The sequence below is a fragment of the Mustela nivalis genome (genome assembly GCF_964662115.1).
Source record: "Mustela nivalis genome assembly, chromosome: 9".
Lineage (NCBI taxonomy): Eukaryota > Metazoa > Chordata > Mammalia > Carnivora > Mustelidae > Mustela > Mustela nivalis.
In genome coordinates this window covers 119,695,295-119,723,230 of record NC_139028.1, presented here as the reverse complement: position 1 = coordinate 119,723,230, position 27,936 = coordinate 119,695,295, and the positions used below count along the sequence as shown (strand labels likewise).

The 27,936-nt window shown below is 62.2% G+C and overlaps 1 protein-coding gene across 4 annotated transcripts; it reads left to right on the top strand.

Annotated features, from left to right (window-relative positions):
* The first annotated feature begins 185 nt into the window (after window positions 1-185).
* Window positions 186-27,935, top strand: PHRF1 (PHD and ring finger domains 1). Of its 4 annotated transcripts, none has more exons than XM_082749429.1 (18): window positions 186-596; window positions 4,283-4,398; window positions 4,801-4,908; window positions 8,709-8,932; window positions 11,009-11,092; window positions 12,251-12,369; window positions 15,752-15,849; window positions 15,992-16,167; window positions 16,752-16,881; window positions 20,181-20,308; window positions 21,543-21,724; window positions 22,050-22,169; window positions 22,526-22,680; window positions 23,593-26,205; window positions 26,473-26,630; window positions 26,750-27,010; window positions 27,090-27,218; window positions 27,585-27,935. In XM_082749429.1, exons 2-18 carry the CDS (start codon window positions 4,305-4,307, stop codon window positions 27,726-27,728), a joined length of 4,923 nt encoding a protein of 1,640 aa, XP_082605555.1. In that variant the 5' UTR covers window positions 186-596; window positions 4,283-4,304; the 3' UTR covers window positions 27,729-27,935. The 4 variants fall into 4 exon arrangements, with proteins under 4 accessions (XP_082605555.1, XP_082605558.1, XP_082605557.1 ...); XM_082749432.1 differs by having other exon boundaries at window positions 466-596; window positions 8,715-8,932; window positions 22,053-22,169; XM_082749431.1 differs by having other exon boundaries at window positions 466-596; window positions 8,715-8,932.
* The last annotated feature ends 1 nt before the right edge of the window (window position 27,936 follows it).

Sequence of the window (27,936 nt, the reverse complement as noted above, 5' to 3'; positions counted from 1 at the left end):
GCTGCTCGTTGCGGGAGCGCCACGGGGCAGCTGGGGCCGGAGCAACGCGGGCTGGGGGCGTGACCCACGCCGGGAGGGCCGCGGCGCCGCGTGCGGGGCAGGCAGCAGGGTGGGGGCGTGTTCACGGGCGTGGGGCGGGGCCAAGCCTGGGGGGCGGGGTCTCAGGTGTGCCGGACGGCCGCTGCCATTCGCCCTGGGCGGAGGGCGGAGGCTCGGACTGTACCAAGTTCCAGCGGGGGGGGGCTGACACGGAACAGCCTACCGGCGGGGGCCTAGACCCTCCAGGCTCCTCCAGACACTGGTCTTCCTGGCAGGTGAGCCAGCATTAGGCCGCGTCTGCGAAGCCTCGAGGCCCTCGGCCGCGGCGAGCGGCGGCTTCCGCCCCTCCAGGCTCTTCTCCCCTCCCTGGTCCCAGTGGTCCCCGCCAACGGGCGGGGCGAGGCGGGAGGCCCGGAAGCCGGCTCCGTGCACTTCCGGGTCGGGGAGCGCGCGGCGACGGTGGCGGCTGCGGCGGCGGTGGCGGCGGCCTAGTCGAGGCCGGCGCTCGGGCAGCGCGGCGAACGCCCGGGAGCGGCGGAGGGACGCAAGAGTCTCGGGTACGGGCGGGGCCCGCGGCGGCCTGGGGGTCCCGGCCGCGCCCGGGCGCGAGGGCCGTCCCCGAGCGCCGCGCGCTTTGTCTGCGGCCTGGCCCGCAGGGCGAGGCCTGCGCCGCGCTGGCCCCGGGAGGGCGGGCGGGGAGGGCCGGCGCCCAGGCCGGGAGCCCCTTCGGCCCGCGCGCGGGTTTCTGGAGTCGCCGCCGCCTGTCCACCGTCGCGGGGGGCGCACCCGCCTCGTCCCGTGGGAACCCCCCAGCCGTGCCCGGCGTGAGCGAGGCGTGACCCTGTGCCGACTCGTTCCCCGCTCCTGGTGGCCCCTGCCGCCGGCGGCTTCGTCTGCGTCTGGGCAGCCCGATCGGCCGGCGGGACGGTTTCCCGGTAGCTCGGGTCGTCCTCCCAGCGAGCCGCCTCCTCAGGAGGTCTTGTCCTTCCTGCTCCGCGCGTGAGGGGTGCGCGACTTGCCCCGGGCGCGCCGCTGCCGAGCGCACAGCCTCCGGCCCCTGCTCTGCGCTGTTTTTAGCAGCGCCCGGTTATGCCTTGTCAGTCGCGGAGGTCAGGGGCTGTCGTCGTTTCTCGGAGCAAGTGATGGTCGGCCTGGGAGCCTCCTTCTAGCCAGGGCTCGTGTGGCTGGACCCTGGGGCTCAGGCGAGGCCTCCCAGGACCTCCGGAGAGTGTTGAGTCAGAGTACCAGCGCCTGGCGCCTTCCGGTGCAGTCTGTGCACCAGGCCAGTGGCAGGGCTCGGCCAGGACCAGCTCAGCTTTGGGCTTCTCTGCAGCCCCCCCAGAATGGACGCTTGGTGTCCACGTCAGCCCTGCATACACCTCGTTGGCTCTACTTTTTCACTTCCATTGCAGTTTCAGTTTTCAGGTCTCCTGTCCTTCGTGGCAGACGTGGCGTCAGGAACCACAGCCCTGGCAGGGTGGGAGATGTTGGACCTGGCATGCTTGCCCGGGGCCTGGCACAGGGGCCGGTTACCACCAGAAGTTCTTTGGGTTCCTTCGTACTGGTCAGAATCGTAGGTGCTTTGGGTCCTTGCATTTGAAAAGAGGAAAATTGTTTCCTCTCAGCTCCCTCAATCCAGAGCGGAGAGGAGAGCCCCAGAGTACCGCCAGCGTTGCCTGTGGCCGGGAGCGGGCCGGCAGGGTGGGGATGGTGAGCATGGACAGGCGCCTGTGAGCCGGGGCTTCTGGTGGCCCCAGGAACACACAGCTCTGACCCCAGTGTTCCGGACAGGGAGAGGGCTGCTGGGGTCTCCAGTGGCTGCCGCCTCGGTATTTGCACAGGTGCTTACTCTGGGAAGTACTTTCAGAGGCTGCCTGGGTGTTTTGCCAGCAGTTAACTGTCACGTGATGATGTTAGCCCAGACGATGTTCAGCCTCGTGGCTGACACTCTCCTGCTGCCCTCACAGCTGTGGTGGAGCAGCACAGGCTCCATGGGACTTAACCCCGCAGGTGCCGGGCCTGGTGGACTTCAGCCCCATTCCTGGGTGGGTATTTCTGGCAAGCCCCAGGATCGCAACCCCAGTCGCAGCCTTGCTGACTTCTTCCGACAGCCCTCTGAGGCAGGCCCTGCCACTGCCCGTTCCCGTGGACCTGGGTCTTGGTGCACCAAGGGAGAAGCCAGGGGCTGTTTGTTCAGACTTTTGAACTTGTGCTTGTATAACACATCATCAGGGAAAGAATTTGCACCCCAGAATCTGCCCTCGGTTGTGCTCTGTCATCTCTTAGGTGGCCTCAGGAGTGACGTTTTCTGGTGTGTGAAGCATTCCCTGGTAGGGTTATGTGTGTTGGTACAGCGAACACTTGAACAGCACAGGGGTTAGGGGCGCCAGTCAGTGCAGTGGATAATCCATGCGTAACTTCTGACTCCCTCTGAAGACTGTTGCTGACAGCACCCTGTTGAATGGAAGCCTTACCGATGACACAAGCAGTTGATGAACACGTGTTTCTTTTAATAAAGTGAGCTGAAGGGAAAAATACTACCAAGAACATCGAAGGGGAGGAAAACACGTTTATAATGCTGTATTCGCCCCAAACCTTTGCACGTGCAAGTGGACCTGTGTAGTTCAAACCCATGTTTTGGGGCCGACTTGCAGAAAGGTATTTCCCTCCCTACAGGGAAGGAAGTTTGCTGCACACTTTAGGGGCAGGGTAGGCATTGGAGTAGGTGTCCCAGGATGACCTTGTGGAGTCCAGTTATGGGAATGGTGATGACACAGGCCAGAATGTTCTAGGCCCTCTTCCCTGATCCCACAGGAGAGGTGTTATCCTCCTGGAAGGGCTGTGGCCCTGTCGTATCCTGAAGTCTGTATGCCTCCAGCAGGAGTCATGGCCGGCAGCTGCAGGACAGCTGGGTCCCTGCCGTGTTGCTGAGTCGCCAGACAGTTAGGGTGCAGACCCTTAATTGAGTGGGGCCGTGGCTCATGTTCTCAACCTTAGAACACTAAGTAGAGGAAAGGTGGTGGCTTTAGGGGGTGAATGATTCTGTAGAACCACCTCTGAGTGTACTGTTTCCAGGTAGGAACGGCATAAGGCAGTTGGCAGTTTCATCAAATTAACACGCCCTCACTAATTTAGAACTGGGGGCTTTGTGAGGGAAGTTAGGCTCTCCAGAGTCTGAATCTGGCCTTAGCCCCACCAGGGGATTATTCTCCGGGAGCATCTGTCCAGAGGTGGTGGTGATAAGCCCTTCTCTGGTTGCCACGTGAAGCTCTGGGTGCTGGCACGTGGCCCATGGGGAGGAAGCCTGTGTGTGGGGTCCATGAAGAAGCCTTACCTGGTCGGGTCTCCTTCCCAGTTCTTGCTTTGCCCCTCTGCCTCCTGGTCTTTTGTGTGACCCATTTCCTCTGACCATGGAGAGTGGACTTGGCCTAAAGCACACCATACCCCAGGGAGGGTTTTCTTCGTCCTGGCTTTGTAAGTACCTGAGGGACTCCTTGTGGGAAGCGTTTCCTCTGAGAGTCATCTGGGAGATGAAGTGTAGAGCATTGTTGAGAAAGGAGCCCTTATTTGAGGTCAAAAGTTGGACGTCTGGCAATGGAGGTAGATGTGTTTTGCTACATTTGTGAGGTCATCTGTCTCGGTCTTCTGTGTTGTCCTTGCAGTGACAGGACAGAGGAGGCAGGACAGGGCTCCCGGACATCAGGAGCCCAAGAGCAAAGTGGCCATGGTGTCTGAGAGGTGAGCCTGGACTCTGTGTCCCGTGGGGGGGGTGCGGTCAGAACAGCTCAGCGGACATGCAGCCCCTGGTGTGCGGAGGTCAGGCTGGCCAACGCTGGCCAAGAGCGACAGGGCAGGAGAGTGCAGGGACAGGGTCCTCTTAGCCCCCTCCACCCTTCTGACACCCACCCCGCTAGGTTGACATCCCTGCTCTGCCTCAGCTTATAAGCCTGGCGTCAGGATTCCTTGGGACTGGTGAGGTGCCGTAGGTGCCAGACTGAAGCTTACTTAGCTCGTCGTAAATTGGGATTTGAGTTTCTTGCTCTGTAGGTGAGAATCAGTGTCTTCTCTCCTACCTGTGCACAGCTTTGCAGTTCAAGTTGCTTTCTCTCACGGCTCGGCCTCCCTGTCCTCCGGACGAACCTGTCACCGGGTCGTGCTGTGTGCCGAGGGACTGTCGGGCTTTCAGGAGGGGAGCGTTGCATCCTGGGACAGTTGAGAACTTCCTGACTCTGGTTTATTTCAGAGCCGAACGCCAATGTCCAGGGATGGATGACGACAGTCTGGACGAACTTGTGGACCGAAGCCCAGGGCCGGCCGGACGCCGGCGACTCAGCCCCACCGCCCTGGCCAGCAGTGCTGGTGAGCCAGTCTCCCGCCCCTTCTTCCCCAGCCCGGGCGGGGCGCAGGGGGCTGCGGCTCGTACCTCTCAGAAGCAGCGGGGCTGCCTCGTGTGCGGGGTCCCTTTGGAGGGTTATCTGCGTGGGTCGGTTTTCAACTTTTACTCCTTTTTCTAAGTTCTTCTTTGTCTCTGACTGCGTGAGGGCTACGTACGTTTCTCTTACTGCTCCGCTGAGTCGCCCAGATGTAAGCAGAGTGAGAGGACGTGCTTCCCTGCTTCTGTCCTCACCCGTGGGGGCAGCTGCTCGTAGTCCGTTGGTGGGCGCTTCGGGCACCTCCGTGCCTCCGGGAGGTGGTGTCCCTTGTCGCTGCCTTGGTTGTGACACTTTCTCGGGGCCCCTGTCTCCACTTCTTTTGCTGTAGAAGAAAGCAGTGACGGCGCCGGCGGGGGCTCTGAGGAGGACACGGGCAGTGAGCGCAGCTGCAGCACGGACGGAGAGGACGAGGATGGGGGCCTGGAGGACCCGTCCGGTGAGAGCGCCGCCGGCTGCGCGGCCTCCTGTTGTCCCTCGCCGGGACGGGGACCACTGTTGACGGAACGGTGCTGGAGTTGGTGGCTGGCCCACACTGGCCAGCGGAGGGCCGCACTCCCAGCGGGCCTCACCTTCTGCCAGGGCAGGGGCTCATTTTCATTGTAATCCTTTGTTTCAGAGTTCAGTTTGACAGCACAACTTCTTTTTTTTTTTTAAGATTTTATTTATTTATTTGAGAGAGAGACAGTGAGAGAGAGCATGAGCGAGGAGAAGGTCAGAGGGAGAAGCAGGCTCCCCATGCAGCTGGGAGCCCGATGCGGGACTCGATCCCGGGACTCCGGGATCATGACCTGAGCCGAAGGCAGTCGTCCAATCACCTGAGCCACCCAGGCGTCCCAACAGCACAACTTCGTTAAAGATTAAAATGTTTAGGAATGCGGAGCAGCACGAACTGGGGTCTTTCTGGGGTGAGCCCAGTGGAGTGGATTTGCCAGCACAGTGAGCAGAGGCTTGCCGTGGCCCAGGGCCACCTGGCCAGGACTCTCAACAGGCCAGCTCAGTGTAGCCATTCATGGCTTCCTCTCATTCTTCTGACCAGAGCCCCCGAGAGCTGACGAGCGCAGGCGGTGATTTCATTAAGGAATTCCTAGCCCCTTCGTGCCGGTTGACTTCTGTGCCCTCGAACTTCTGCATAGGGAACGTTGCCATAAGGGACTCTGGTTGGGCTCACAGCACCTCCTTCCCTGTCCCTCTAGCCACCTAGGCTGCCGCATGGCTTCCCAAGGCCCCCAGGCCCCGGGCCACCCTGTCTGAGACCCGCTGGGCTCACCTTCCAGAGAGGGAGGGCGCACTTGGCCCTAACTGCTGATAGGGCGCTGGGCTTTGGAAGTAGTCATCAAGTCGGGAGAGAGGCATGGTCCTAAAGCAAGTACCATCTGCAGATCATGGTCTCTCTGGGCTCTTGCAGTTGGCAGTGTTAGAATGTTACAGAAAGGTAACGGGCTCCTGAAGGAACAGGGTTGCAGCAGCATGAGCGGATGTGAGTTTGCAACTTTGTGCGTGTCGGTGACTTACTCGTCCACAGTTGGATTTCGGATGCTGCACACAGGGACCTGAAAGTATGTCCTGAGTTTGCAGGTCACGAATAGAGTTCTTCTGATTGTCCCCCACAGTTGACGTGTGGCGTTGGGCTGACCTGCAGCAGGTCTCAGGCACAGACTCTTGGCATTGGCAGAGCTGAAGGCAGGAGGTTCGTTTCTCCAGCAAAGGTTTGAGGGCCTGCTGGATGCCAGAGAATCTGGGTGGGGCCCGGAGGGAGTGCAGAAGCCCGCTGACCTGCTGTTCCTGAGCTCACCACTTAGCAGCAAAGACAGTGATGGAAAGAAGTGGTTATAACAAGGGTAGTCCATGGCAAGAGTAGGTACATGGGGCATCGCCAGAAGAGGGGTTCTGTGGGCCTAGAGTGGAGAGGAGAAGCTTCCAGAGAGGCCCGTCTAAGCTGTGTTGTGAAGACAGGAGGCAGGGGCTGGCGGTAGCGGACCGAGTGCTGCTGGAAACGGACAAGTGGCACAGAGCCGAGTGCCCAGGAGGGAGGGGGATGCGGGTGCCAGGCCTGCAGGTGGGGAGGCGCTGCATGGAGGGAGTGCCTGAGCCCTGCTCGTGGCTCACAGGCCCTTCTGCTTACGGGAGTGCCCTTGGCTCCTTCGGCACCAGCCTTGCTAACAGGCAGCGGCCTATCCTGAGCAGGTTCCGGGAAGTGCAGTCAGAGTCAGACCTTGAGAAGGGAAATCTCCTGAAGGGGCATTTCCTGTATCCTGCAGGCCTGGCCCGTCCCAGAGCAGCTCTTTCTGCTTGCTGCTTTTCTGGCCGTAGCGCGAGAGCAGCTGCTGCCTTTCCAACTTCAGGTATCAGCTACTTGAAAGGGCCATCTGGGTGGCTCAGTCGAGTGTTGGACTCATGATTTTGGCTTAGGTCATGATCTCGGGTCCTGAGATCGAGTCCCACATCGGGGTCTCTGCTTTGGCGGGGAGCCTGCTGTCCCCTCTCTCTCTCTGCCTGCCTCTCTGCCTACTAGTACTCCCTTGTCTATCAAAAAAAGAAAAAGAAAAAATATATATATTTTTAAAAAAATGTATTAGAAAAGTCTTACCACAAAAACTGAGAATGTTGGCCTCGGATCTGCGGCCTGACCCCCAGCCTCCAGGCCGAGCGCACACCGCTCCACAGGGAGCTGTGACGGACGAGGGAGTGGGAGTGACAGTGGCCTGCTCAGGCTGCAGCCTCCGGACACCCCCATCTCTGGCTCCGGCATGGACCGTGCCCTTCTTGGGGACCCTGTGTTCGTCCGCACCTTCCTCACTGATCCCCTAGTGAGGCAGGACCATCGTCGGCAGCCCCTGCGGAGGGGCGCACGGAGGTAGACGGCTCAGGGCCCTGCACACCCCTGTGGGTCCTTACTGCTCCCGTCCTTGCTGGTCGCCGTCCCTCATTGCCGTCGCACTCCAGATGCTGCGCAGGGTCTCGCGGCCCTGAGATGGCCAATTCTTTTGCCTTTCGGAATTCCATAGGGAGAATCTGACCGCCTGGACTGAACCCCCTTGTGCTCGCTCTGCCCTTAGCAAAGCAGGAAAGCTGAGAGAAGCCCACTCTCGGGCAGCTTCCCCCGTGCCCTTTTCAAAACTTCTGCATACCAGTTTCATTAGGTATTATTTTCGTGCTGTGTAACCAGCAGCTCAGAACAGTGTGCTCGTGACCTCAGTGTTTCCAGGGTCAGCAGTCCCGGTGTGCGTTGCTGGTCCTTTGCCCAGGTCTCACTCGCCAGCATCGGGGGTCACGAGGCTACAGGGCCCACCTGAGGCTCAGGTTCCTCCTCCAAGGGCACTGCTTGTTGGCAGAATTCAGAGCCTTGAGAGGGTAGGGCTGAAGTCGTGACCTCTGGCTGGCTGTCGGCGGGGGCTGTCCCCTGCTCCTGGAGGCCACTCCCTTGACCGGCAGGCAGGTCACAGAGCTGCTTGCTTGCTTCCACGCCTGCGGGCGCATAGCGCTCTGACTTCTTTCTCTGCAACCAACCGGGGAAAATGGCTTTTAAAGGATGCAACTGTTTGGGAAAAGAGTACTTCCTAGGCCACGCCGCAGCAGGCCTGTAGGGGAGACACGGGCTCTGTCTGCCCTGGAAGGGATTGGATGTGGCTGTGTCCTGGGCCCTGTGAGGACGCTCCTGCCACACAGGTGAACTTGAACCTCTCGTGGAGTTTGCATACGCTGACCGCTGTGTTGAACTGACAGTGTCCCTTTTTTGCTGGTCCGGATCCAGCCCCAGAACCTCTCAGAAATTGATCAGAACTGCCATATTGTCCAGTTAGGAATCCATGGCCCCTACATCCCCAAAGAAAAAGCAATAGACCTGCAAGGAAGGTCTCGTGTGGAGGCAGATGGTTTGTTAAGACCGTGTTTGGGGGAGGGTTTTGGGGGTGTGTGGCCCTCTCTGGAGGCTGCTGTGCTCCGCAGGGGCCGTTGTCCGACGGGGACGGGCCCCTGGCAGCTGCCCTGATGGGGAGTGTTCGGCTTCCGCAGCAAGGGAGGGGCTTGTGGAGCTGGGACGGCCGCTCAGCCGCATCCCATCCTCTTAGCTCGGAAGCCACCTCAGTGAGGTGCCCAGGGGTGGGCCTGTCGGGCAGGGCGTCAGAAAGGTGTCTGTCCCCCGAGTACAGGATTTAGAAACGTGCCTTCCTGCATGCCGCTGTGGCCTGTTTGCTTCCGGGGCTCCAGCTCGCAAAGTCACATTTCTCCTTTTTCAAGGTTCAGAAGACTCTGAAGAAGAAGGAGGAAGAGGAGAGGGCGCGGAGGCCTTGGTGGCTGTGGTGGACGCTCAGGGGAAGTTGGAAGCCAGTGGCGCATTCAGTTCTGACGATGATTCCGAGAGCTGCCCGATTTGTCTCAATACTTTCAGGGACCAGGCTGTGGGGACCCCGGAGAACTGTGCCCATTATTTCTGCCTGGATTGTATCGTCGAATGGTCCAAGGTGAGGAGGCAGCTTCTCTGGGGTCCGTCCTTCCTTCAGGATGACCTGTCTCCATTTACGAGTGACCCTGCAGTCGCCGGCCTCTTGCCCGTGGCGCTCTCTGTTCCGCGGTAGACACGGAGGCCGTAGCATTGGGTCCTTGCGTGCTCTTCACTTTGGTTGGTGTGCTCCTGACTCTTGGGGTTTCCAGGAGAGCTCAGTGTGGGGTGTTGTGCCCGTGGAGCATGGGATGAGGAGGCGGGAGAGAGAAATGTTACTTCTGGGTCAGTGCCCCGTGGGGACCTGTGTGCGGGAATCCCAGATGACTCAGGGCAGTCTGTGGCTGGCAGAGGCAGCCCGGTATGTCGTGACCCCACAGACAGAGCGTGGGACGGAGCTCGGCACCGAGTCATGACAACCAGCAGGACAGGGAGCCCACCGGAAGACAGATAAAGGGAACATATCAGAAACCGTATATTGCGTGATGAACTTTAATTTTTAGAAGATTTTATTTGAGAAAAGAGATAGTGAAAGAGAGCACAGGTTGGGAGGAGAGGGACAGGCCCTCTGCTGAGCAGGGAACCCGATGCAGGGCTCGATCCCAGGACCCTGAGATTGTGACCTGAGCCGAAGGCAGATGTGTCACTGACTGAGCCCCCCAGGTGCGCAACCCCCCCCCCCGCCCGATGGTGAACCTGAGCAGCAGTAACCCTCTTCCGACTTTTTAAACTACTTACTGTGAAAAACTCTGAAGATGAAGAAGAGGACAGGAGAAGTGATGTGCGCCCCCGCCCCCGCCCGTCCCTGCCTTCGGGAGCCATGTGTCCTCTGGGCAGCCTGGGACTCGACCCACATGGATGCTGTGTGGATGTAGTGGACCTCCGTGCCTCCACCTCCCCTCGCGAGGTTAACCGTAACCCCACCGCCCCAGTCCTGCTTCCCGTGTTTCCAGACAGCTCAGGAGTTTGGACCTTGGCCATGTTTGTGCTGCCTTGAGGCCACCTCACCTGTCTGCCGCCGCACTGTGTCGTTCCAGGGCTTCCTGTCCTGTGGGGCTGGACCTGATGGCACAGGTTCGATGAAGGGTTAAATTGTTTTCGCAACCAAAGCCTTATAAACTGAGGAGCCTGACAAGGTGCTGGTTTTCTAGTTGGTATCATACTGGATTAGCAGGAGGAGAAAATACAGGTAGAAGTGTCACGTAGGAAAAGGTTCTCGTCACAAGTAAGTTTGTCGACAGACGTTTTCCAGAACTGTCAGAACACGAAGCGCAGCGAATGGCTGAGCACAGGATAAACGGACGAAAAGTCCTACTCAGAAGTGAGTCATCGGAAGACACGTGAGACCTGTGAAGACCTTTTCTAAGACCACTGAGTCTGAATGAAGAAAGCACTTTCTGGAGGGAAGTGCCAGCTCCAAGAGATGGCCATGGCGACCCCGGGGCCTCCTGGGCCCTCAAAGCATTGTGAAGTGTGGAGAGGAGGGACGGAAAATAGCAGGAAAATACCAAGACTTGCTGGTCCTTTCAAGAAAGGGAGAAGCCCCTCCCGGCTATTGAGATTTATGAAACGGCAGTGAGTGCACCGGACTTGCCCCGGGATGGAGACCAGGCCCCGGGAGTGTGGTGGGGACCTGCAGGTCCTGCCACACATGGCAGGCAGCAGGCAGCGTCTCGCACGAGGGAGAGAGGGGCTCGGTACATGTGTGTGAGACGGAAGGAAGGCGGGCCCGGCTTGCGGCGCGCACACAGCATCCCCCGGATTCAAGATCGGAAGCGAGCGAGCCGTGTTCTGAAGCCGTCGGAAGAAGATGCAGGGCCCCTGTCAGGACAGGGAAGGGCTCCTCACCCCGAGCCGGGGCCGCCGGGAGGACTTAAGCGAGGCCAGCCGGGATCCAGGTTCCACCACGAGACACACCACAGGAGTCCGAGGGTCAGACCCAAGACGGGGCAGGACAGGAGCCCCTGTACCTCTTGGGCTGGTGTTAAGTGAAGGTTGGATGATCAGGTTATAGTGAGTTTTTGACCCGAGGGAATTCTTTATTTTGAATGGAGAAAATGATCCTGTGGGATCCTGACACAACTTTTATCTCTTACAGAATGCCAATTCCTGTCCAGTCGATCGAACTGTGTTTAAGTGTATTTGTATTCGAGCCCGGTTCGGTGGTAAAATCCTGAAGAAGGTAAGCAGAGGTGCAGCGGTCGAGCCCCCGCGCCGTCTTACGTCGGTCCCTGTGTGAGGGGAGAACGTGCTTGCAGGGCCCGTCGGTTTCCTGAAGGGATCGTGTTGGCCAAGTGCTTTTCAGGGAGCCACTGCGGGCCCTCTGCAGCCTGTAGGGGCGACGCCGGTTGATGGAGGAGCTGCCTTGGCCGCTGGTTCTGGGTGACGCAGACAGTGGCCGTTTCTCAGACGTCCTCTGCCCCACGCCCACCTGCCTTCCCTCCGCCTCCCTGCTTCTCTGCTCTTGCGCCGCGGCCGGCGCGGGGCGCCCACACGGCCGACGGCACTGGGCAGCTCAGAGGTTCTCCTTTGCTCTTAGGTGTGTGCTCTGTAGAGGCACGCGGAGCTCCTGGCGGTAGGCCTGCCGTTTCGTCTTAGAGCCCGAGGTGTGCGGGCACTCGGGCCCTTGCTGGGCTCTGGTTTGTGCTGCAGGAGGCAGCTGCGGTTCTGGCCCTGGCCCGGGCGCTCTGTTCTGCTCCACCCGGGAGCGCCTCCCACGTTGGGTGGGCAGCCTCCGTTTACCCAGACTGGACCCCGAGCCCTTGCTGGGTGTGCAGAGAGGTCCTGGCAGCCCATGAGCGAGCCCGGCTCGAGAAGGTCCAGGAGCCACAGTGTGGGAGTCCACCTGCCCGGCTCTGGAGAAAAAGCCGTGTGTGTGTGTGACAGGAGGAGGAGAGGCAGAGGCTGTGCCCTGTGGCGTGGGGAGACAGGTGGGGTGCAGAGGTGGTGTCCCATCTGAGGGGACTGTGTCCCCAGACCTCGCACATGTGAAGGCTTGGATGACGGAAGCTCCGAGGACCACATCTCTGAGCCTGCATTGTGAGGGCCGGCCCCACATGGGGCTGGGACTGTCCCAGTGTCGCGGCCCATGTGAGGACCGTGTCCTTGGCATCTGTGTCTCCCTGTCTTTGCCGGGTCGCACAGTCATTCTCACCAGAGGAAAGGCCTGCTGCTTCTGTCCTGCTCCCTCCTCGTGCTCCGGTGCCAGCGTCCTGGCTTGTGGCTGCCGGCTCCCTCCGCTCTGCGGCCCCTCCCACCACCGGCAGGGAGAGGCTGCGCGGTCTGCTCCACAGTTTGGGCTGTACCTGCCGCGCGTCCAGCAGTGCTCTCCTGCTCACAGATTCCAGTGGAGAACGCCAGAGCCGGAGAGGATGAGGAAGAAGACCCAACCTTCTGTGAGGTGTGCGGCAGGAGTGACCGGGAGGACCGTCTGCTCCTCTGTGACGGCTGTGACGCCGGGTGAGCCTGGGGCCCTCCTCGTGGTGGCTCCGAAGGGCCCTGAGCCCCTTCTGCTGTCCCTAGTCCCTTACGGCTGGGAAGTGCCACAGGAAGCCCTGTGTTCTGGGCTTCCTCCCCTCAGTTGCGGTTGCGGTCGCCGAGGCCAAGCCCGCTGTGTCGGGAGCACCTGAATCCCAGGCCGCCGGTTGGTAGCCGGCAGACCTCCCGGGCTCCTCCGTTCCCTGCCGTTTATACTCTCGGCCTGTTCCTTCCAAATATCGTGAGGCTCCTTACAGAGATGCATGTAACACATCAAGACAGAAAAGCTGGGGTCTTTGGGGCCGGTCAGCAGCCCCGGGGGCCCAGACAAAGGACTTGTGTGGGACCCCGCCTTTTATGAGGTCAGGTGACCCCTGTGTCCAGCAGGCCCTGGCTCCTGGGAGCCTTTGCCCAGCCTCCTTCCATCGTGGTTCCTCTTCTCAGGGACTCCCGCAGGGGCTGCCACTGGACGTCCGCAGATCAGTCTGTAAGCTTGTGGTGCGGCAGCGTCTCGGGGCACAGGCGGCAGCGTCTCGGGGCACAGGCGGCAACGAGAGAACCCCACGGGGCTGGCGGGTCTGGAACTTCCTCTTGGGCTGCAGGTAGCCCTTTTCAGGATTGGGCTGAGAAGCGGCAGGAGGAAGTCTCGAGCCCTGGGGACTCCGAGCTGGCCCTGGAGGCGCTCGCTTTGTTCCGCTGCAGGCTGGCCCAGGCTCTGACCCTGCCCTGGACCTCCCGCGCCAGCCAGACAGTTGATGCGCGCTGTGCATTGACCTCCCTGAGGCGCCTTCTGGGGCCGCCCTCGCGGCGGGCACGCTCTGCCCGTGTGCCCTTCCACGAGGGGCTGCCGGCGTGCGTGCCGTGTGAGTGCTCCACTCGGGGTGCTCCAGCTGGGGGGCCGGGGGCGGGCGTGTCTGACTGCCCCCTGCTCCTTGGTCGCTGCGAGTCTGAGGGACAGAAGGGGGTGCCTTCGGCGTCCTGCAAACCCCCGAGACCAGTCCCTGCTCTGCCATCCCCTGTGCCTCGTGTACAGTCTTGCCTGAGTATGGGCGGGAAGCTGAGGAAGCGTGGTCTGAGCGGGCAGCTTCGCTCTCAGAGCTCGCTTTCCATGCGAAACCGGTCCTGCCCCGTGTTTGTGGCCATTTGGGGCCTGGAGCAGCCGGGTGCTATAGGAGAGGCCATCCGGGGTGGGAAGGGCTGTCCGTGGTCCTGGCCACTGGCCTCTGCTCTTGTAGCACAGGGCCCCGCAGCCGGATGCCAGACTCCAGTGCCTTCTGCTCCTCTGCAGCGGCCGGAGAGCCCGGGTGAGGCCGTTCGAACGTTTGCTCACGGGCGGCTCGTGTCCCTGCCGCTTCTGAATTGGGCCCATGGCCTCAGTGCTTTGCGCCAGGGTCTCTGTGTAATCTTAGACACTGGACAGAGGCTTGTAAGGACTTTTCACAGCTTTGTTAACTTTTTTATTCTTATAAAGTATGTTTGTGAATTTAACGTATGGATGTTTGTATTTTCCGTGCTTGAATTATTTAGCAGGTAAGAAAGCTCAAGTACGTAAAAATCCTGGTGAATCTAAAACGTTAAGCACATAGGGGTCTCGTGCCTCCAGGCGCCCCCACGCCGCTCTTACCCGCCGCCTGCCGCGTCTTGTCGTTGTCGCTCCTCTTTTCCCGAAATGACTCCGTTACGTTGGAAGTAGAGTCACAAGGCTGTCGATACACAAATGTGTGTGACAGATCCTGCACTATTACTGGAAGTGAAGTACAGATTATCCCTGATTTTTTTGAAACTTGCAGTTGAACGGAAAGGCATTGAGTCACCAGAGAAGCCACTGAGGACGTCACTGCGTCCCGTCGCTGTGGTCCTTGCAGGCAGGAGGCCAGCTCTGGGTGCCTGGTCTACCCAGCTGTGCGGGGAATTGGGGATAGAGCTGTGCCCCCGTCCAGGTGGCTGCTCTGTGACCCTCCCTCTGTGAGTCCCCAGCCAGTCTTGCCTATGCACGGACTGCGCAGGATACAGGCTGGCCGGGCGGGGCACCTGTCACACAGCAGTGGCCTCCCCTCGAGGCCCTGGACCTTGGCCTGAGGAACACGTGGAGTGAGCCGTGTCGGGTCCTTGGAGCGCTTTGTGAGAAGCTGCGCGATTCCTGATTCTCGTCTTGTGACCACGGAGCTCTCAGAAGGATCTCCTGAGGCTGGGATCTACTTGGGGTGTTGGGGTGCTCCCCAGGACTTGATGCTGGCCTGGACTGGCCAGGTTGCCTTCCAGGAGGGGCCTCCCAGCCCCCACTCCCGTCCCTGTGGCCCTTTTGTGAAGTCCTCCCCCAGCCTGGCTCCCTGGGTCCTCACATCCCCCCCCCCCCCCGCAACCCCGTGACCAGCAGGTGGTCCTTCAGCTGCTCAGGATCTGAGCTTGGGTCTTCAGGGACTTAGTGGGGACTCCATTTGGGTGTCCGTCTGGCTCAGGGCTGTCTGGGGTCTTGGCGTGAAGGTGGAGAGGCTGGCATGGGCAGCCCATGCCAGCCGTGAAGTGAATCTTCCCAAGCTGCTTTCATTGAAGACTGGGTCGAAGCCACTGGGAGACTGGGCTTGGGCCCCGTTTCTCTTTGCTCTCAGCACACAGAACCTGCCTTTCTCCCTTGGCTCCTCGGACTGGGTTGTGAAGGATGTGGTGCCACCATTTGAAACTCTTGGGGCTGCCGAGTGACCGTGGGGCGGGGAAGGACAAGCTGAGGTCCCATAACCAGCCAGAAGTGAGGCTCCAGGTGCAGGCAGGTGCAGGATACCGGCCATGGTTGGCCGCACGCCCCCCACGGGATAGAGCTGCCCTCCATCACAAGGCCACCTGCGCCCATCCCTCCACGCAGTACACCTCCTATGGAGGATTCCGGAGCCGCTGGGCCCCCTTTGGAGGGCGGAGATAGCCAGCGTGCCCCAGGGAAGGATGCAGGAAGATAGGGAGCCTCGTGTCTCCCATCCGATGCATGTGGACCTCTGACCGGGCCGGCCTGCACCGCGTCCCCAAGCTCAGCTTGGCGAGATGCTCCCGGTGGAAGCTGCCCGCAGCACCTCGCTGTGCGCTCAAGGCCCTTTCTCCGGTGGGGAGAGGAAGCACTGGGTCCCTCTCTCCCCCAAGGACCCAGTCCATGGGTCAGGGCCCCTCCCTTATGATCTCAGGTAACCTCACCACTCCCGAGACCCCATGTCCAAATGTAGCGACTTTGGGTATTAGCGCTTCGACATGGGGACTGGGAGTCACGATTCAATCTACAGCGGGGGCATGGCAGTCTTGGGACACATCAGGATGATGGTGGTGGCTCCCGGGATCGTGACAGTGGTGCTAAAGCCCCGTCTGCTCCTCGTTCCTGTAGGTACCACATGGAGTGTCTGGACCCTCCTCTCCAGGAGGTGCCAGTGGATGAGTGGTTCTGTCCGGAATGTGCTGCGCCTGGAGCTGCTCCCGCGGCAGGTATAGGTGCCGCCTCCCCCTCACCTTCTGGGAGAACTTGTAGGGTTTTCTGTCAGGGCAGCCCAGGACCCCGGGGAGATGCCCCCTGCCAGGCCAAGGCCATGGCGGACACACATCAGTCCAGGATGCACCTTCTTCCCAGATGCGGGTCCTGTGAGTGAGGAGGAGGTCTCCCTGCTCGTGGCTGACGTGGTGCCCACCACTAGCCGGCTTCGGCCCCACGCGGGGAGGACCCGTGCTATTGCCAGGACGCGGCAGAGTGAGAGGGTCCGAGCGACTGTGAACCGGAACCGGATCTCCACCGCCAGGAGGATTCAGGTGGGCGCCCACGGTTAAGGCTGCCGGTCCCGCCGTGGAGCCGTGCCCGACTCAGCCCCTCGGGGTGCAGGGCCCTGTGGCAACACCAGCCACGGACAGCCCTGGCCTGGGGGTGGAGTGGGGGGGGCTCTTCTCTGCTGTCTGGCTGCTCAGGGAGTCGGGTGAGAGGACCTGGCGGAGGCCCCAGCACCCCGTCACAGACGCCTGCAGTCCTGCCTCCCTCCCTCCTGTGTCCGCCTCGCTCCCCATCTCCCTGGGCCCCCGCGTGGCTGGCAGCCCGCACAGTCGGCTCCTTGTCACCCCGACTCGCGTCTCAGGAGGCCCTCCCAGGCCCTGGACTGCCCGTGGGAGCGCGCAGCGTTTGTCGGAAGCAAGAAGGACGCACCCGCTAGGTCTGTTACTGGCAGGCCGAGGGCGTCCAGCTTCCGTGGTCCGTTTGGTGGGGCTGGCACTGGGTCCCTCAGGGGCTCCCAGGTGGTGCCGCCCCTGCTGGGGTCCTGCCTGGAATCGTCCTCAGGGCACGGGGCCTGCGTGAGAAGCCCATGGGCGGTCGCCCTGCTGACGGCGCCCTCCTTGCCGTGTAGCATGTCCCACGGTACCTCATGTCTTCTCTGCTGGACGAGACCATCGAGGCTGTCGCTGCGGGTCTGAGCTCTGCTGTGTACCAGCGCCCCGTGACGCCCCGAGCCCCTGCCAAGCGCAGGAGGAGAGTAGGTAAGCCCGGGTGTGGTGGCTCCGCTGCGGGCCGCGCGTGTGTGTCCCTGGGCAGCAGCCGGCCACGTGCTCGCCTCCCACGAGCTTCACCCGCAGAGCCGCGTCACATTCTGCACGCTGGTGTTTTCACATCACAGAAGTACGGCACAGACGCTCTGTGGGCCGGGCTGGTGGGGTCCGCCCAGGCCTTCTGACCATCCACCGCAGGCCTCCTGCACACGCATCCGGGCGACTCGGCCGCCCCCAGCTTGGTTGGGAAGCACTCTGTAGGCCTTGGTGGCAGAACGGTCTCGCTTCCCCCCAGATGCAGCGGTACACCAGGAAGCCCCTGGTTCTGGGCCTTTCTCTGTGGGAGCCATTGAACTGATTAATTCACAGGCTTCTTGTCTTTTTCTGTGTTCGTTCTGGTGATTCTGTCCCGGTAAGTCCTGTCTTTGCCTGGTGTCAGTAGGCACCTCCCGGGGAGAAGCCCTGGGGTTCTCGTGGGCAGTACCCACCCCACCCCACACCGGCCCTGCCCGCAGAGTGCGACGGGTGGCTTCCAGGGTCCGGCTCAAGCTCTGACCCTTAGCAGACATGGGCTCCGGTGGGGAGCTCTGCTTCTCCCCGTCGGTTGTCAGCAGACTGTGGCTTACTCAGTGGGTCATGATCTGAGGCACTGATCCAGGTTTGACAGCGGGGCCGTTGCTGCCTCACCCGGCCCTTCCCTTCCCAGCGGGTGCCCCCGCCCCCAGCGGGCAGCCCCGGCGTCCTTCGCCCTGGACACTAGCTTTGCCCGTTTTCAGACGTCCGTGAGGTCCTCCCGAGTGCACAGTGGCTTGTCACGTGGCGTGGCATGGTGCTCTCGGGGCCCGTGTCAGTGGTGGAAGAGGTTCTGTTGCGGAGGGTCAGCGTCCCCTGAACATGCCGTAGTCTGTCGACGGGTTTCCTGAGGCCGGTCGCCTGGCTTGTGTTCTGCCTGGGCTGTTGGGACAGAGCTGCTGCCAGTGTTCTGAATGTCCTCGTGGCTTGCCGGCAGGTGCCCGGTTTCTCCTGGGGAAGGAGACGGTGGGCTCACGGGGGGAAGATGCAGTTAGGGCTCTGTGGCTCCGTACCCGACAGCAGCACACGCACCCCCTCCCGCAGTCCTGGGGATGGTCGGCGTTTGTCGTCGCTGTGCCCGCGGGGTGTGTGACACGCCCTCCCGTGCCCTGCGCTCCCCACGTTTGGGGCAGAGACCCGGGTACTGTCTGGCTCTGTGGCTTGCGCAGGTGTGGGGGTGGGCAGCCTGCACTTGTGGGCCTCCCCCCCGTGCGACCGCGCTCTGTGCGTGTTGTCCACCAGGGTGGGCCGTCCCTTCCAGCCCTTTCTAGTGGACAGAGCCGGGAAATCCATGCTAAGGTCGTGCCGTTCGTGACGTGACTGAACGAAGGTTATGGGGTTTCGTATCGTGTCATCTGCGTCTTCAGGTGTTTGTGTCAGAAACGTGGCAGTTCAGTGCTCGCTGGTGCCCCTGCTCACCCGTCTCCTTGCCCAGAGAACAGCCTCAGAACAGCTCAGGTCTTGCCAGCACTGTGGTGCACGAGGCAGGACTGGAGGGGTTTGCTTTGGTCCCCAGCGCGCACCCTACCGAGGACAGGCCACACCCCCGTCCCCTGTGCTCATGCAGCGGAGAACAGTTCTTCTGTCGTTGGTTGCGTCTGGCTTGCTCCCTTTTGCCTGGTAGTTTTTCTTTGGTTTGGGGTTCTTTTTTTATTTTTAAAGATTTTATTTATTTATTTGACAGATCACCAGCAGGCAAAGAGAGAGGAGGAAGCAGGCTCCCCGCTGAGCAGAGAGCCCGATGCGGGACTCGATCCCAGGACCCTGGGATCATGACCTGAGCCAAAGGCAGAGGCTTAACCCACTGAGCCACCCAGGCACCTTGGTTTTGGGTTCTTTTTTGGTTTCCTGTTTTGTTTCGTTTTGTTTTGGTTTTGTTAGTGAGTTTTTCGCTTCTGCAGACTTCTGTCAAAGCTTTGGAGGCAGAGGGAGAAGGGCGTAGCGAGTCCTCACTCAGCCACCGCATCGCCCGGCCTCGACCTCACTTGTCCCCCTCACCTGCTCCCTTCCGTGTGGTCTCGAAGCAGATCTTTCTTGTCATCGGCCTCTTCCCTGGAGGTATTTTCTAATGTGTTTCTGAGAGACGCAGTCTTTTTTCCTTTGAGCTGAAGCACAGTATCCTTGTGACCCCTGAGAAGACAAGTAGTGGCTCCTTAACGCCGTGAGATAGTCTCAGGGTTGAAGGTTCTAATTGTGTCATAAATGTGATAGAATTTTAAAACCTAGTTTATTTGAATCCAGAGCCTGGCAAGATCCGTGCTACACTGTCAGCCGCGCCCGGTGAGTGGCTCTGGGAGCTCCTGACTCTGGGGGCAACTGGGGGGCCGGGGCGCCCCTCCTGCTGTGGCGGCCAGGAGCGGAGCCACAGGGTCCCCCCACCTTCACCCGGCTTCACCCGAAACTGCCGTCCGACTGGATTTGTGTTTGCGAGCGGCCGGGCGGAGGGCACAGGTGGGCCCTGCTGGGCTCACCGAGGCAGGGAGAGGCCTCCCCGCTATGGGGTGGGATCCCAGTCCTTCCCCAGGCCCGGGTTTGCGTCGCAGAAGCTCGCTTGCTAGTCACTTGCTAGGTGGAGTTCGGGCAGGGCTGTGAGGGCCCAGAGCTTGCACGAAGGCCGTGGCGAGCGTTATTCCCCGCAGACTTCGCAAGGGCCCATTGCTCCCACCCTGCGGAGGCCGCTCCTTCCAGGCTGAAGCCCCCACCGGGTTCCAGGGGCTGCTGGGGCGTCCTGGAATGAGGGTCCTTCTTGAGCCCATGGTAGCGTCCCTGAGCCGGACCAGGGCCGAAGCGCAGAGTGTGGGCAGTTTGGTCTCGAGGACGGGCTGCAGGAGCTGTGCGGCCAGTGCCCCACACCCCAGTCTGTCGGGAGCAGCCTCAGGGTCACAGCCGGTGGCTGCGTACCTGGGGCTCCTCATTTCATTTCGCTCTGTGTCATCAGGGCTGGTAGCTTGGCTTTTCCTTTCGTTTTGCTGTGTGACAAATGATGTGGGACAGTCCCTGGTTTAAAATCCGGCCTGGCAGGTGGCTCTGCACCGCCGCCGCGCCTCCTCACGGAAATGCTGGTGACGCTACGGCCTGTTTCCGGCTTGTTTCTGCACGTGACTGTCTTCGTGCCAGGTCCTGGGGGCGCAGAGTGCGTCCTTGAGGGGGGACACCCGGAGCAGGGCCGGGGCCTCGGGCACGGAGGGGAGCATAGACTCTCAGTGTGCTTTTTGTAGGAAGACGGAGGAAGGTGCCGGGAAGAAGGAAAGCGCAGTCCGGGTCGTCGGTGAAGAGCAGAAGCTCCGGGACGAGATCTAAGAAGCGCCAGGGTCGCGTGAGGAAGAGAAAAGGGAAAAAGTCAAAGGTAGCCTCGGACGGTAGCGCTCCCCATGTGCTGCCAGTTCCTTCGTGCAGCTAGGTGGCGGGTCGCACAGAAAAAGCTCCCATTTTCTGTATTTGCTTAGAGATCCACCAGTAAAAATGAACATTTCCACAGCACACATTAAAGATGGGGCTGAGACAAGAGATTGCCCAGGACCCTTTGGACATCCCGAGGGCTTGCGTGGGACTCCTGACACCCCAGGGCTGGGCCCTGGGCGGCGCAGCGGGTCTGGAGGCCGCATGGCCGTGGCCAGCAGCTTGTCCGGGAGGCAGGCGGAGGGTCACCTGGTGCCCGGGCGCCCGGTGGGAGCTGTGGGGGAGTTGAGAGAGGAATGCTGCCCGCGGCATGTGGCCAGGTTTTCGGCCGGGACACTCTTGTCCTGCCGAGGTGACTCAAGAGGGTCCCCGGCGAGCACTGCCCACGTCAGGCCGTTCCCCATGCTCTGGTTCTCTTACCCCCCAGGCTTCAGGGCTGGCCCTTCCTTGTGTGTGCCGCCTGTGTCACGCGTCCCAGCTCTGAAGGGTCGTCTTCCCCACGCTCATGGGCCGCGCTAGGAGCACGTTAACATGAAACGTTCGAGCCCAGTTGTGGCCGTTGTGCAGGTGTTTGTTGCGACTGAACATGAACTTACACCTGGACCTTTGTCGTTGCCTGATGGCCTGAGTGCGTAGAGCGCACACTTACAGAGCCTACACTTCCGTAGAGCGCACACTTACAGAGCCTACACTTCCGTTTCAATGAGAGCGAGCAGCTGCTCTGGTAGTCCGCCGATGTGAAAGTCCTGGAGGGTTGGTGGCACACCTGCCGGGTGGGGGTGCAGGTCCCCCAGCACTGCTCCTCAGGTGTGTAGGCAGCCATCACCTGGACAGCCCGTTGTGCTGCTTGGCAGTGTGTGTGCAGGATCGGACCCCCCACCCTGCAATGGGAGGGTCCCAGGTGTGCAGGGTCGATGCCCCCACAGCGGCAGGGTCCCAGGTGTGCAGGGTCGACGCCCCCGCGGCAGCGGGGTCCCAGGTGTGCAGGGTCGACGCCCCCGCGGCACGGTGCACCAGCTGTGCCCAGCTTCTGCGGGCAGTTTTGCAGTGTGTTAGGTTGGGGATGTTGAGATACGCTCGTTAAATCTGTCGGAATAAAACCTCTAAATGCTGTTAACACACACGAAGCCCTTCAGCTCCCATCTGGCTTACATTCCTTGCCTTTTGTGACTTCGGTTCAGAATGAAGCCACAGCTCGCTCCCGCATCGCACGGACACTGGGCCTCCGGGGTCCGGCCCGTGGAGCCTGCATCCCGTCTGTGCACAAGCCGGCAGACCCCTCTCTGGGGCTGATGCGTGCGGACATCGGCGTGGCCTCCCTGTCGCTCTTTGGAGACCCCTATGAGCTGGACCCCTTTGACAGGTAAGGGCAGGGCGACCTCCCTCCTTTCCTTGTGGGCAGTGGCCTCGGACGTTACGTTTGAACAGCGACGGTGGCGATTGCGGACCCCTCCTCAGAGTCACGGGGTGTGACGGAGCGCCCTACACCCGCCTCTGCTCGAGCAGAGAAGGTCCAGCTTGCACACCTGCCCCAGCGAGCTGTTACCGGCACGAAGCCCCTCCATGGGGCCCGTGTGCCACTTGGGGCACGAGTGCTGCCGCATATGCCATCGAGGAGGGACCTAGGGTCTCCCTGGGCCTCCGATGGTATGGGGTCAGCGTCCCTTCGGCCCGCGTGCTCTCTCCAGCAGTGAAGAGCCGTCTGCAAACCCTGCTTCCCCGTTGAGTGCCAAGAGGCGGGTCCTGTCCCAGTCAGCGCTGCGTTCTCACCGGCCCGTAGCCAGGCCCGTGGCCGTGGGGCTCTCCAGGTGTGTGCGGGCAGGGGGCCATGGTCCTGGGAGGCGGCCCAGACCACGGGGCTCCACAGGGGCTGGCGCTCCACCTGGCCTGGGAGGAAGTGCCGCAGTCTGTCTGGGTGTGTGGTGGGGGCGAGGAGCCATGGGAGCTTGAGGCCACCGCCGCACACCCTCCCTGCTGCAGGACTGTTGGGGGCATTTGGGTTCAGAAGCGTCAGATGATCTCCCCTCCGAACAGGCTGCTTTTCTTTTTGGGGGCTGCTGGCTGTGTGCAATGCTGCCCGCTTGCAGGGTGCTGGGGGGCTGGGGCTCCCGCCTGGCGTGAGGGTCTTGGGCACAGGGAGGCAGCTGCGACTCGGTACCTGCAGGAGGAGTGTTCCTGCCGCGGCGCCTGAGCCGGAGGTGGACGAGGCCCCTGTCCCAGACCTGGTGGGGAGCATCCTGTCGGGCCAGAGCCTGCTGATGATGAATGGGGCGGACATCGTCATCCACCGGGACGGCTCCCTCAGCGCCAAGAGTGCAGGTGAGGTGGCTGCCACGCGGAGCCCATCTGCGTCCGTGCGGACGCCCTCTCTGCCTTGACCCTCTGGGAATGAGCCTCTTGGTTCTCCTTACCTCTGAGCCAGTTGAACTAAAACGCATTCTCTGCTCAGAATGGACGTTGAAGGGGCACGGTTTTCTCATTTCTTCTCCATTAACTCTACCTGCCTTTCTGAAAGAGTTCACAGGCTGAGAGTCGAGGTGATGATGGGGTTTCTGGACCAGCCCACAGACTCTCTGTGGTCGTAACGTGGCTGGTGTGCATTCCCACAGCCACAGAGCCAGCCCCTGTAGATCCCGCCCCCATGTAGCCGGGCCTGGGAGGTTTTTGGGGTTGGGGTCCCCAGCCATGGAGGATGGGGCTGGCTGTACCCTTCCTGTCCCTGGTGGACACGTGCGCGTGCGTGCACACACACACCTACCTGCCATGACAAGCCTCTGTAACTGGCAGGGACACTTTCCATGGGTGCGGAGCACACCCGTGAGACCCACGAGGAAGAATCTCTGGTGGCACGTGAGACCCGAGCACTGGCCCAGACCTCCAGGTGCACCGAGGTCTCAGGGGTGAAGGGGGAACTGGCCTTTATTTATCTATTTATTGTGACTTTTTAAAGGGTTTTATTCATGATTCCAGAGAGCAGGCCAGGGAGTTGGGGGGGCAGAGGGAGAGGGAGAAGCCGGCTTCCCAGCCCGACACACGGCTCCGTCTCAGGAGGCCGAGATCGTGACCTGAGCCAAAGGGAGACACTTTGAGCCCCCCCAGGCGCCCTGGGAATAGGCAGTTAAAAGCACAGCTTTTAGGGGAAGGCCGTTGTGATCTGGGCCAGGCGACGCACTGCTCGCGCTGGAGGAGCCGGCAGCGGGGACTGACGGCCGCTCACCTCTTGTCTTCCAGCACCTGTTTCCTTCCCTCGGAGCACAGGCGGCTCATCCCAAGGCGCCGAGCACCGTGGGCCCAGGGCCTGCCTGCAGCCCCGAGCGCCGCACTCGGGAAGTGGGCCACAGGGCGCGGGGCTGAGCTGTCGTGGCGGGCCAGCGCCCTCCCGTGTCCCTGCCCTCAGGACTGGGGCGGCTGTGAGACTGGACCCGCCTGTGACCCCTCTGTCTGGTCAGACTCAGAACCTGTCAGGCGTGCGCGGGCCCGGCTTAAAGCAAAGGGACGACACTCGATGGGACAGTGACAGCCGACGCGCTCTGCTTCCCAGCTCCGCGTCCTCCAAGACCCCCAGTAGCTGCTGTCAGCTGCCGCCCGCCGGTGCGTTGCTGGGCCAGGCCCTGAAGCCAGCTCCCAGGAGGCCCGACATCTCTGAGCTACCACGGATACCAAAGGTCAGAAGGGAGGACGGCGGCGGCAGACAGACGGACGCGGCGCCCGCCAGCGAGCAACGCGCCGAGATCCCCAGCTCCTGCATCAGCCGGCTCACGGGCAGGGAGGGCCCTGGGCAGCCCGGCCATGGTGCCAGAGCGGAGGGAGAGCCACGCCACAGGGGCCCACAGGACCCTGGCCCGCCCTCTGGGGGCGACTCCCAGTCCCCCGCCTCACTGGGACCCTCGAAGGGGAAGGGGGTCAGCTCGACCTTCGAGAGCTTCAGGATCAATATTCCCGGGAACACGGCACACTCCGGCAGACTCTCCAGTCCCGGCTTTTGTAACACGTTTCGGCCGGTCGACAACAAGGTGCAGAGGAAGGAGACTCCCTCGCCCCTGTTCTCCATCAGGAAGACCAAACAGCTCAAGAGCGAGATCTACGACCCCTTTGACCCCACAGGCTCCGACTCCAGTTCTGCCGGCAGCAGCCCCGAGCGCCTGGGCTCTGGCCTCCTGCCGTCTGAGATCACACGCACCATCTCCATCAACAGCCCGAAGGCCCCAATGTTGCAGACTGTGCGCTGTGTCACCTCTTACACCGTGGAGACGGTCTTGGGGACGGAGCCTGAGCCCCCTCGGGGGCCCTCCTCCAGCGGGCTGGAGCTCCGGGGCGAGGGGGCTGCCGAGGGGACCTCCGACCTGGAGTGCGAGGGGCTGCGCGAGGGGCTGCGCGAGGGGCTGGGCGAGGGTCAGGGCTCAGCCTCCCGGGCACAGAGGCCCTCCCCGCCGGAGCCATGGGAGGACACGGGCCAGCCGCCCTGCAGTACCTTCTTTGGCTCCGAGGAGCGGATGGTGACGTGCGTGACTGTAGCCGAGCCGGAGGCCCCACCCAGCCCTGATGCACCACAGATGACCACCCACAGGATCGTGGAGCTGAGGTCCCCGTCGTGCTCCCGCTCCACGTCCAGCTCCCGTGGCGGGAAGAAAGCCAAGAGGAAGCGAGCCACATCCAGGGAGCACAGGAGGACCCGCTCGGGCTCCCGCTCGGGTTCCCGCTCTGGGGACAGGAGCTCACGGTCTGTGTCGCCCCTGGTAGGGGATGACCACCCCAGGAGGCAGCAGACCAAGTCCCGGGGCCGGAGGTCTTCTAGCGACCACTCCAGCAGCCACGAGCGAGCCAAGCGGAAGAAGACAAAGGATGAGCGCAGGAGGAAGAGGGACTCCCGGGGTCACGGCCGGCGGAGATCCAGGTCCCGCTCGGGCAGCCCCGGCAGCTCCTCCCACGAACGCAGGGAGAGCAGGAGGAGGAAGCGGAGGCGGTCAGGGTCCAGGTCTCGGGGGCGGGAGTGCTCTCCCCCCAGCAGCCTAGAGAGAGCCCGGAGGCACCGGCACCCAAGGGAGAGGAGCCCCCGAGAGAGGAGCCGGGAGCGGCCCCGAACCCGGTGGGGCTCCCACGAGAGGAGGAAGCGTAGATCCAGGTCACCGAGGTCGCCGAGCACAGAGCACAGGTCCCGGGAGCACCAGCGTCCTCGCTCCCATGAGAGGCGGCCAAGGCCTCGCTCTCCAGAGAGGAAGTTGGCGCCTGTTCTCCAGGAGGAGCAGAAGCCTGACCAGGAGCCGCCAGCCAGGCCGCTGGCCCCGGCAGGAGCAGACGCCTCCCCAGCTGGGGCCGAAACCCACAAGGTGGCTCCAGAGGCCCCGGCGGGCCATCCGCCCGAGGACCTGGATTACGGTGACTCTGTCGAGGCAGGACACATCTTTGAGGATTTCTCAAGCGAAGCCTTCTTCATGCAGCTGGATGACATGAGCTCCCCGCCCTCCCCTGAGAGCACAGACTCCTCCCCAGAGCGGGACCTCCCCCCCACTCCCTCCATCCCGCCGGCCGGCGGGCACCAGCAGGACACCAGCCTGGCCGTGGCAGTCATCCGCCGGGAGGTGTCGTCCATCCACGGTGAAGACACCGCCCAGGCTCCGCCCGGGGCACAGGGCCCTGAAGAGAGGCCCGGGCTCCAGCAGGAGGCCACTGGGGCCGCCGTGGTGGCCGGCGCCCTGGGAAGCCGGGCTGTGGGCGCGGTGCCCGTGGGGAAGGAGGAAGGCCCCCCCCAGCCCCCCCTCCTACGGGCTAAAGCGCTGGTGAAGAGAGTCACGTGGAACCTGCAGGAGGCGCAGAGTGGCGCCCCCGCCGCGGACCCAGGCCTGCGTGAGTAGGACACTCCTGCGGGCGCTCGCGGGCATGACTCGGGGCAGCACGGGGTGGTGGCCCTTGGGCTGTGTGTTTGGCGGTGGGGGGGGGGGCACACGGATCTCTTCGGTCCCTGGGGTAGCATAGACCACAAGGTAGGGAGGTGGTTGCAGCCTAGGCTGTGGTCCTTGCTGCCGGGATGCCTTTCTGGAGTTCTCCAGCTGGGAAGCCGCTTCTAGCCCAGGGTGGCCAAGAGCACCCACCCTCCCCTGTGTTGGCCCTCAGGGATGCCGCTCCACAGGCCCCAGAAGCCCCGGGAAGGGGTCTGGGAAACAGAAGACATGGGCCCCTCGGTGGGGTTCCAGCAGGCACCCTTCTCTGAGCCCCCTCCTGCCAGTTACGCGCTTCCAGAGTCCAGCTTCCCTGAAGCGGAGCCCTCTCAGGTAGGTGCCTGGGTTGGAGCAACGTGGTGCCAGGCTGGGGCTGAGGACTCCCCTCTCTGGCGGGGCTCTTGCTGGGGCAGTGGGGAGCGCTACCCTGAACTGTGCGCGTTTCTGTCCAGGTTTATACCCCAAACCTGCCTCCCACCCCAGCTCTGCCTGTGAGTCTCCCGCCGTACGCAGCAGCCGGCCAGCCCGCGGTGCAGTACATCCTGCACGGGAGCCTTCCCCTGGCGAGCTGCGGGGTCCCGCAGAGCCCGGCCCCGGGGCCCCCCGCCCTGCCCGCAGTCTCCGAACCGGCCGCCTACAGCAGTGGCGCCAGCAACTCTGAGGAGAGGGCGGCGGCTCCCAGGCCTGCTGCGGAGAAGGCCAAGAATGAGGAGGTAAGTGTGGGTCCCCGGCCCACGGCGGGGCTGGCGGCACGGCCCCTGGCCGGGTGGTCACCCCTATGCTTGCTCCCAGTACATGAAGAAGCTGCAGGTGCAGGAGCGGGCGGTCGAGGAGGTGAAGCTGGCCATCAAGCCCTTCTACCAGAAGCGGGAGGTGACCAAGGAGGAGTACAAGGACATCCTGCGCAAGGCTGTGCAGAAGGTGGGTGTGCGCGGGAGGGGCCGACGGCCGGAGGCCGCTTCTGTCTTCCTGTGGCGGGAGCTCAGGTGCTCGGGAAAAGGAAGCATGGGTGTTGGTGAGGGGACGGGACGGCGCCCCCGTCCCTTGCTCAGCGGGCGAGAGACAGGAGGTACGGACGCACCGCTTTCGCAGGTGGGGGAGCCAGAGCCTGAGGGTGGTTGTTGGGGCCAAATCTGGGGCCCACAGCCACACGTGGCGTGTCTGGCCAGGGGCTGGGCCCTCAGCAGGCCTTCGAGGCGGCCCTGGCAGGGGGATGGGTCTTGCTTGGTGCCTGTCCCCCCGGGGGGGCTATCCGGGTCATGTGTGCCCCTCCCCCCACGCCCCCAGATATGCCACAGCAAGAGCGGGGAGATCAACCCCGTGAAAGTGGGTAACCTGGTGAGGGCCTACGTGGACAAGTACCGACACATGCGCCGGCACCGGAGGGCCGAGGCTGGGGAGGAGGCGCCCGCCCAGGGCCCCGAGAGCTGAGGCCGCCCCTGGCGCTCCCGCTGGGGACGGCAGAAGCAGAGGCCTCGGAAGACAGCCGGCCAGCACTACGGTATCAGGGCTCCCGCGATCACACGTGCCCTGCGCACTTGTCCTGCTCAGTTTCAAACTGGACCTTTTTATATGTATATTATAGATACACGGTTTCCATTGTGTTCTAATTTATCAAAAATGGATTATCTTTAGAAAC